This window comes from Lynx canadensis, chromosome E1 (assembly GCF_007474595.2).
Source record: "Lynx canadensis isolate LIC74 chromosome E1, mLynCan4.pri.v2, whole genome shotgun sequence".
Classification (NCBI taxonomy): domain Eukaryota; kingdom Metazoa; phylum Chordata; class Mammalia; order Carnivora; family Felidae; genus Lynx; species Lynx canadensis.
Genome location: NC_044316.2, coordinates 44,528,889 through 44,538,665, shown reverse-complemented (window position 1 = coordinate 44,538,665; position 9,777 = coordinate 44,528,889). Strand labels below are relative to the sequence as shown.

The window sequence follows — 9,777 nt, the reverse complement described above, 5'->3', positions numbered from 1 at the left end:
CCAGAGCCTTCACCCCTGGGTTGCAAGCCGATGGCTGTGGGCTTTCCCTATCCTGTTCACTGCTGTATCCCCACCAACAAGCATTAGTTGCTGGCACACTGGAGGTATGAAAGGTGCTCTACAAATCGACACATGGCCATCATGCCTGCGATGTCCACTGGGACTCGGTCAGCTGCAGGACTCCCCTACCTACCCGCCCCCTAAATGCTAAGAGCCCTGTTTGAAGCTAAGAACTAGAGCAAAATCAAGAGGCTGGGAGATTCACTTCTTGAAACTTATTTTAATATCCTCCCCACCCCACCCCCCAAGTTGGGAAAGTCCAAAACAGTCTGACTGGATTTAATTACAAATTAATACACATTTTTTTTTTTTGTCATTGTTTAAAGTAAATCAGTTGTGGCAATAAGGGATCATCCTTGAAAAAAGTGAAACCCATATTAACAAAATATGTCATGGAAGAACCCCACTTCGTGATTTCACTGGCTACTTAAAAGTCTAGAAAAAGCGTTCCGCATGTTCTCCGGGGCTAGTCCATGCAGTGGAAAGAGGCCTTGCCCAGACTCAAGCGAGCCCCGTCAGCTCCAACCAGGCCCCAGACCCGAGGGAAGCGAGGAGACAGGGCGAGGGGAGAAAAGGCAGATGGACAGATAAAGTCCTGAAGCTTCACTTCTAACCAAGCACATGGGGAGAAGGCGGCGGGAAGTTAGAGGGACGGCTCAAAGAAGCGGCATTCTTTCAACCTTAAGAAAAAAAAGGTCTCGCAAGATCACTGCACGAGAAGAAAACAAGGAAGAGAACGTAATAATGCTGAGTAAGTCTCGCCTCCTCCGTCTCTTCACATATGCAGACACCATCCTCTCAGGGTTTTCAGGGTCGTGCTCAACCCGAGACCCTGTAGGGACTCTCTGCTTAACAGCTTGAAAGTAATGGTTAAAAAAAGGTACTACACAAACACACACAGACATAGATCATGTGTACAACCCGTGCATAGACACTTGCGATGATAAAATGGAAAGCTGGGGGCACCGAGGACTCCTGGACCGACTTCCTTCCGTTCAGAGTTCCGCAGACCATATCTACCCACAAACATCTCTCCAACTGGGATTACCCCCTCTTCCCCTAAGATCTCCCGGTACTGGGGAGACTGGGGCAGAGCAGGTCCACAAAACCAACAAAGGTCCCAGCGCAAGTGTCACCAGTGACATTTTTCACACGTGAAAGACAGACTACAGTTATCTGAGAGCTCTCTGCCCTTCCTGACTGCCCTCCCCCTGCCCAGGGAACTCGCATGCCTGAATGCTGCATCTTTAAATATTTCTGGCTGAGCCCTCTTGCCACATATGTCAGTAACATTCCAAGCTGGCTACCACATGCTCAGGCTCTGGCCTCCTCCCCTCCCTACTGTCGAGTGCTGTGCTGTTTCAAGGGCACGTGGGGCCGCACATCTCCCGTTTCAGCTCTGTCTTCAGCTGATCACACATCTCAGAAACGACCGAATGTAAAAAAACAAAACAAAACAAAACAAAAAAACAAGAGCTCCAAAAGAATGTTCATATTCAAAATGCCTATCTCCCTGCAATTATTTTTTTAATTCCACTTGATCAATCTATTAAGGTGAGTTAGACAAAGCGTGTGTGCACATGCACACACAGACACACACATCAGCGCACACCCACAAAATTTAGAGGCTTGGAGGTTGTTTCCTGCCAAAAGATCTAACAGAGGAAAGCTCATGAGCTGATCAAGTTTTAATATCGTGGTCAACAAGAAAGTTACACCATTTAGCAAGCACACAGAGACCGCAGGTAGGACCTCCTGATCCCTGGAGCATTTGGCTCCCTGGCCCATTTTCTGCCTACCTCTGGAACAGTTTTTTGATAGTTACTACATTCAGAGAATTCAAGAGGACTGCATGGACAGATGAACCTTTATTTAAAAAAATAGCACTTCAAATAAATTAAAAGGGACAACCGTCAAGTGTTCAAATTGTGAAGAAATAGTTGAAAACCTAGAGACTCCAAGCTGCGGGCTTCTAACCTCGTTCTTTGTCCAATGGCAAAGCCCCACACATCTCAGTCCTGCCACTCGACGTTTTCCCTACTGAGATGAGGGAAGCAATTGCAAACAGGAGACCAGACGGAGGAGAAAGCTGCATCTGACTGGAATGAACATTGCCACGTACTTGCTAATACGGGTTTCACTTTAGGACCAAATGTATTCTTTCAAAAATAAAAAAGGGGGGAGGGAAGCTGCATGTTTTTAAAAATTGAAATTATTTAGGGATAAAACACTAACTCTAGTGCCTTTAACGGGCAATAGCAACTTTTTTTCCTCCGAAGTCAAACACCATCCCCAGCTGAGCCTTTGTGCTACAAGCTTTTCAGGAGATGTTACCTAAACTTTATTAAAAGAAAAGAACAAGTTTAAATATAGACACTGGACTAGCCCAGTCTGTATTTTCAAGTCCACATTCTTCATCTGAAGCACTGCATCAGGGACCCCCCTGAGTCTGCATGTTTTCAAGTTCACAGTACATGGAACCAGTTTTTCTTTTTCATTTTTTCCTCACTCAGAGCAGCCACACGTAGTGGCCGTTGACGCCGGAACCTCGGGCGGGGCCTTTTCCTACGAGGCCTGGCCAGAGCTGCCCAAGGCTTCTCCTCAATGAGAATCGATGCTGTCATGCTCTATGGATGGGAAAAAAGCAAGAAAATAAAAGCACCTGGTACAGGTTTCATGAGATCCATTCGGATTCGCTATGTTCCAAACCCGCTGCTGAATGCCATTTGTCCACTCTGTGTGTGCTGAACAGTTTGCAGCCTAGGAGTGGGTCTCAATTCGAAGAACTGTTATTGGACGCCCCCGAGGTCGATGCAATAGCAGCTCCAGCAGGGCTACTCGTGGAGACCGACTTTCGGATGTGAGGCAGCAAGTAGGGGTCACAGGCCAGCTGCTGGACATCGATGCGGTCCTCCTTTCGGTAGGCCAAGCATCGTCGAATAAACGCCTGAAAGGAAAGTTTCTTGAAGAAGCCTGAGGCAGATAATCCTGCTGCTCCCAGAGAGAACCCTGAGGCTCTGTGGCAGCTGCCAGGGCCCAGGCCCAGAGCAAACACCCTCTATAAAGAGAAGGGGCTCGGGGCCTTTCCCAGAAATCACGCCCGGAGAGGACCAGGCAAGGAGACACATGGGCAGCAGCACCTCTCTGTGACCACGGGCTCCTTCCTTACAGAGGCACCTGAGCCATTCCTGAGTGGGAATGGGGCATGACCTGGCCTCTAGAGACCTCTGCCCCCGAAGCACAAAGACCAACGCAAAAATCTCTCTGCCTTGGACGGTTTACACAGGCACATCTAACCTAATGGTCCTGCGTGTACAAATCACGGCCTCATGTGAACTCGCCACATCCTGAGGAAGTAAAAATTGTAATGACAAACCATCGCCACGTGCAGGGTGAGGAGACCAACACTAACACTACAACGTGTCACAGATTGGTAAATGCTTGCCTTGTGTATCACATTCTTCCGTAAAAGGTGATCAAGCAAATGATGAGGCACATACCTAAGTACTAAAGAAAACCTGAACAGGACTTGTTTCCCCAAGAGCTCTGCAGACAGAGAATCATGCTATGAGTGGGGTTTCATTCAGAATCCTAATTTAGTGGCGCCTGGGTGGCCCGGTTGGGCATCGACTCTTGATTTCAGCTCAGGTCATGATCTTGTGGTTCCTGAGTTCAAGCCCCACATCAGCCTCCATGCTCTCTTTCTCCTTCTCTCTGCGCTGCCGCCCCCCCCCCGCCCCCCACCCCCCCGCCACCGCTTATCTGCACTAGCTCATTCTCTCAGAATAAACTTAAAAAAAAAAAAAAAAGAATCCTAATTTACTACCAACATGGAAGCTTCCTTTGTGCTAGGTATGAATGGCTACACAGGATCAGTTTCTATAATTTGTATCACAGAGGCCCTTAAACAGATGGTTTATCTTTTCCTATTTTTTAACCAGACCATTTTAATCAAAGTCTCGTAATGCAATTATTTTAAATACAGGAATTGGACTTTTAAAAATCTAAAATGTCATTATCACCCAAAGATCATACTTTACATTCAGGTGATCATAATGTCCCAATGTAGGGTCCATCGAGGGTAACAAATGTCTCATTCTGGTGCACAATGCTGACAGTGAGGAAAGTTGTGCATGTGTGGGGACAGAAGTACATGGGAATTCTCTACTTTCTGCTCAGTGTTGCTATGAATCTAAAACTGCTTTAAAAAATAAAGTCTAACAAAGTCTATTTAAAAAAAAAATCCAGGGACGCCTGGGTGGCTCAGTCGGTTAAGCATCCGACGCTTGATCTCAGCTCAGATCTCAGGGTCGTTGAGTTCAAGCCCGGTGTTGGGCTTGGCACTGGGTGTAGAGCCTACTTAAAAAAAAAAAAACAACCTAAAACACGAAATGTGTTATTTTTTTCCCATGTTTAATTAATAAAACACATAAGTATAACAACAATCCTGGTTTTCCAAAATAAAAAACACCTGTAGGTAGCTGCCTGATTAAAGTATTTGGAAGATAAAAATGCATTCACAGAAATAAACTTAATAATCCTTGGCCTTTAAGAACGACCCTTCTTAGTGAGATATGTGACACGGTAACTTGAGTTAAATGGGTTACTTTGGGTTGGATACAATACTGGTCAAACTCCCACCTTGAACTTTCTTTCTACACAGCCTCCAGGGCAGGCTTTTGAAACAGCCATCAGATCACACGGCTGCCTTGAGTAAAACCTTCCTATGCTTCCCATCTCTCCCATCTCGGTCTACAATCTGCCCTGCAGCCTCTGCCCTGCCTACCACACTCTCCTCTGTTCCTCCTGCATCCTCTGCCCTGCCTACCACACTCTCCTCTGTTCCTCCTGCATCCTCTGCCCTGCCTACCATACTCCCCTCTGTTCTGCCTGTTCTATGGATCTGCTGAGCTTGTCCTCACATCTGAGCTTCGTGCGCTTCTCTGCCTAAAATATTCTTCTCCCCGGGCACCTGGGTGGCTCAGTCGGTTAAGCGACCCACTCTTGATTCTGGCTCAGGGCATGATCTCACAATTCGTGGAACTGAGCCCGAGCTGGGACTGTGCACTGACAGCAAGGAGCCTGCTTGGGATTCTCTCTCCCTGTCTCTGCACCTCTCCTGCTCGCACTCGTGTGCTCTCTCTCAAAAATGAACAAACTTAGGGGTGCCTAGGTGGCTCAGTCGGTTGAGTGTCTGACTCTTGGCTTCAGCTCGGGTCATGATCTCAGGGTTCATGAGTTCGAGCCCTGCGTGGGGCTCTCTGCTGACAGCATGGAGCCTGCCTGGCATTCTCTCTCTCCCTCTCTCTCTGCCCCTCCTCTGCTCTCTCAAAATAAATAAACTTAAAAAAAAAAAAAAAAAAAAATCTTCTCCCAAATCTACACAGGGCTCCCACCATCACATTATTCAAGACTGCTCAAAAACATCACTTCCTGCTCCCACACCCCTGTACCCTCCCTTTCTTTTTCTTCACAATCTCTATCACCATCTGAGATGGAACCGTTGTTAGTTACTGTTCGTCTCACCTGGTGGAACAGAACCTCCTAGCAGGCAGGGAACTTGTCTGTACTTCATTGCTACACACTCACCATTCCCTCTCTATGACTTAGTACAGTGTCTAGTACTCGACAGGCACTCGGTAAGTATCTGTTGTAGGAGAGCGGGTGAAGAGGGTAAGGGTTTGAAAAAATACACATTTAGAAGGGGGAGAAGGCTTTTAATGACTCTTGAATTTTGTACTGATAATCCAGAAAACAGCAGTTGTTTCCTGCTGACCAGTAGGTCAAAACTTACCTTTGCTTCAGGTGTTACTACTGGCTTTGGCGGGAACTGCACTTCAGTAGCTTTAAGAATAGTATTTTCTTGTAGAATGTCTTGCTGGGACTGGTTGTGGCCAAAAGGCTATCAGATAAAAACGAAACAAACAAAGGTGGGCCTGTGGTTAAAATTAAAGAGAACACAATTCAAAACCATAGTGAAGGGAAAGGAGAAGATCTGCTTTGATGAGAACTGCTAGAAAGAACTTCGGAGATGGTCTCCTCGCTCTCTTTTTATAGGTAAGGGGTGGAAAGGGTCAGAGCTTAAGTACTAACAAGCTCACGGTCCAGCACGGAGGTTAAGGCAGGGCTGGCACTGGAAGCAGCGTCTGCCACAGGATAATACCTCTGTTGAGGTTTGCTGACAACAAAAACCATCCTAGGAGGAACCGGCAACCTCTTCTGCCCTGAGTGACAACTGTAGGCTTAAGTAGTACACATGTGTGCCACTGGCAGACCCAAGACCCAGATAAAGACAGATGGAACAGGAAGTAAACAGGAGACGGAATAAGAACAGGCGCGTGGAATAAAAGCTGGGGTTACTTAGCGGCTTCATCTGTGCCCCAATGTGCCATTTTCTAATAGCCTTAAAATACAAGTTCAAGTTTAGTGTCATCTCTACAATGTTTCTACTAAGAGATCACAATTCTTTCTACATAACCTCTACCAACATTATCAGCAGTACTTCCTCATTATCAGAGAGTATAAATAATAATTAACTCCTACTTGAGATGCCTGACTGGCTCAGTCAGTGGAGCACCCAACTCTTGATGTTGGGCCCATGAGTTCGAGCCCAACGTTGGGTGTAGAGGTTACTTAAAAATAAAACCTAATAATAATAATAATAATAATAATATAATTAACCATTACTGGCTCTGAAGTTTCCCCATATTACAAAGGGTAAGATACAGAAACAAAGACCAAGGGGCACCTGGGTGGCTCTGTCAGTTAAGCATCCAACTTCAGCTCAGGTCATAATCTCATGGCTTGTGAGTTCGAGCCCCAGGTCAGGCTCTGTGCTGATAGTTCAGAGCCTGAAGCCTGCTTCAGATTCTGTGTCTCCCTCTCTCTCAGCCCCTCCCCCACTCACACTCTGTCTCTCTCTCTCTCTCTCAAAAATAAATTGAAAAGAAAAGAAAAGACAAGACAAGACAAGACAAGACAAGAAAAGAAACCAAGGAGAAGTTAAAGAGGAAGCTGAAATCTAAATTAAGAGCTTGGTCTAGGGATTGTAACAAAAGTATTAAGAGTCCAGGGGAGTCGCAGAACCCCCAAATGGCTTATACTCACAACCTACACTGTTGGAACCACCCACAAATTTTGATTATTTATAACACACTGACAGCAAAAATACGGCTATATGTGCCCTGTATGCTAGTATGTATGTTTACCCTAAGGGAGCATTCTCATAAGGAAAACATAAATGTGAACAATTCATTAGGTACAGTTCACTACCTAGGTTATTATGTGTCCAAATGACCTATCACCTTGATCCAGAGGTAACAGATGGTGAATATTTTCTAACACTACATCTCCCCAGTACAGAAGATAGAAACCACGCTTTTATTAATAATAGCTTTAACTACTGGGGTAGCTGGGAATGAAGACCCCTGTAGATTTTCCAAGTTCCAGTCCGTGGGACCCTGAAGAATGCCTCCTGGGACAACTGTATATTTGAAATAAACCAGGTCATATAATTCCTTATACGTATTATCAGAATCAAAACCGATCCTGGATCTAATTGAAAACGGTAAAAATGTATGTTTTTCAATAGCCCAGTGAAATTCATTAGGTACTCTGTTGAAAAGTTCTGCTTATGCATAAAGCTGTTATTGTTGTCTGTGTTTTCCTCAAACCACATCCAAAAGCTCTGTATAACCAAACGATTAATTCCAAGAGAATAACAGACACCATGCCAGTGCATACATGTGCCACCCAAGCCAGATATCAAGCCACCACATCCGACCTTCCTTACCTTCCTTCCATAAAGACACTGGTAAAAGATCACACCCACTGACCAGACATCAACTTTATTTGAGATCTTTGGTGGCTCTTTCCCAACCACAAAACACTCTGGTGGTAAATACCTGGGACAAAAGGAAAATAAAATGACTGTATAAATCTAGGACATATACAAAAAGGCAAAGTAGAAGACCTTGTGGGAAATAAAAATATCTCAATTTTAACTGAAATGTAGACGAAAAAGCGACTTGGGCCTTGCTGGGGAAAGTCCGTGAGAAAACACTGTAACTTAAGGAGGCAGCATGTCCTAAAAGCCTTAAAATACATTTCTCAGTTCACCGAGAGAGGCAAATAATCTCCCCCTGGCCCCTGTTTCACCCACCACAGCATCTTTTCCCAGGGTTGCGCCTGATAGGAGTGTCATTCAACAAGTTCCAAAAAGGAGGGGGAACACAAAAGAAGTGCATTCCCTTTTATAAGAGCTGCAGCAACAAACATCAAAACAGAACTTGAAGCGGTGTGGGTTTGCTTTCATGTTGGCTGAGAAAGAAGACTGTCTCTAAAATAACTATGTTAGAAGTCCAAAGGAGGGGGGGGGGGGTGCCTGGGTGGCTCAGTCTGTTGAGCGTCCAACTTTGGCTCAGGTTGTGATCTTGCAGTTCATGGGTTCGAGCCCCGCATAAGGTTCTCTGCTGTCAGCACAGAGCCCGCTTTGGATCCTCTGCCCCCTCTCTCTTTGCCCCTCCCCTGCTTGCACACATGCTCTCACTCTAAAATAAACAAACATTTAAAAAAAATAATAAAAGTCCAAATGAATTCAGAACCCAGTATTAATCTCTGAGGGGAGGGGCTGTCTGCCTTCGTAAGGTAGCTCTCTTTGTAAAATCTGGACTGGGAATAACTACAATATATAATAAATGGTGATACTACAGTCCAAGTTATCAAAGGGTATTTTGTGTTGCCCACTTGAAGGGTGATCAGGGGCTTCCTGAAGACTAACAAATAGGGGAGAAAAAGCCCACCAAACTAGTAGTTAGCACAAGTCAATCCTCATCTGAATTCCTTCCCTCCCCACCCACTCCTGGCTTGGAAAAAGACTGGCTGCACAGCCAACCACACCAAATTGTATGGTGTGGAAGGTAAGTGCCTCTTGGCATTTAGGAAACCAAACGAATACGCTTCCACTCACTGCCTGGGGTCTTAGCCATGGCACAGCTGGAAGGCAGCATTCTGAAGATAACAGATCGATTTCTGCAGATTTCATGCTGGCAAAATCAATTCTGTGAAAAATTCTTTATTTTAGACCCTGCTGTGCTTCCGGTATAAAAATCTAAACTTACAACTCAAAGGGGGCCACAAGAGCTGAGAGGAAGAAAATGTTCCATGATGGGCTTTTTTCTTTTCTTTTAAAAAAGTTTAGTCTTATGTTCTTGTTTCTTATTTATTTTTAACAGACATTTGGGGATGATTAAGACCACTGACCTACATTATTACTTCACAATGAAAACTGTTAGCCAAAACACACACTGAACTCATGAAGTGGGGAAAAAAGCAAAGTAACAAGAATATAGGAAAAAGAATAAAAAGAACAGCTCTTCCAAATGTCACTAAAACCTCCCTGAACCTGACTTTTCACGGTTCTTGATTCTTTAACATACATAATTTAAATATGATCTTGCATAAACAACAAATAGAACCTTGGTTCCAAAATGATCATTTTAATGTATTTATAACTCTTGTGGAGGTGGTAGAGAAGGACAGAAGTTGTTGAATTTGTCCAAATGATGAGTAATAATTTAGCCAAATATTCACAGTACAAAAGACATTGATTTAAAAAAAAAAAAAAAAAAGACGTTGACTGCCACTTGACAGTATCAGTCTGGAAAAGTCACTTTCTAGGTCTCGGTTTCCCCATGTATAAACGAAGAAATAAACTAG

The 9,777-nt window shown here is 44.6% G+C and overlaps 1 protein-coding gene across 5 annotated transcripts in view; it reads right to left on the bottom strand.

Moving 5' to 3' along the window:
* Nucleotides 1-260: 260 nt before the first annotated feature.
* Nucleotides 261-9,777, bottom strand: part of TLK2 (tousled like kinase 2) — a 115,877-nt gene continuing 106,360 nt past the window's right edge. For 3 of the 5 annotated variants that reach the window (XM_032591222.1, XM_032591223.1, XM_030296262.1), the window contains 3 exons: nt 7,853-7,964; nt 5,855-5,962; nt 261-3,007 (listed from right to left, as the gene is read on the bottom strand). In XM_032591222.1, the coding sequence (XP_032447113.1) occupies nt 2,834-3,007; nt 5,855-5,962; nt 7,853-7,964 (394 nt within the window). In that variant the 3' untranslated portion in view covers nt 261-2,833. Of the gene's footprint in view, nt 3,008-5,368; nt 5,963-7,852; nt 7,965-9,777 lie in introns of those variants that run through there. The other 2 variants (XM_030296258.2, XM_030296259.2) reach the window with 1 other exon arrangement.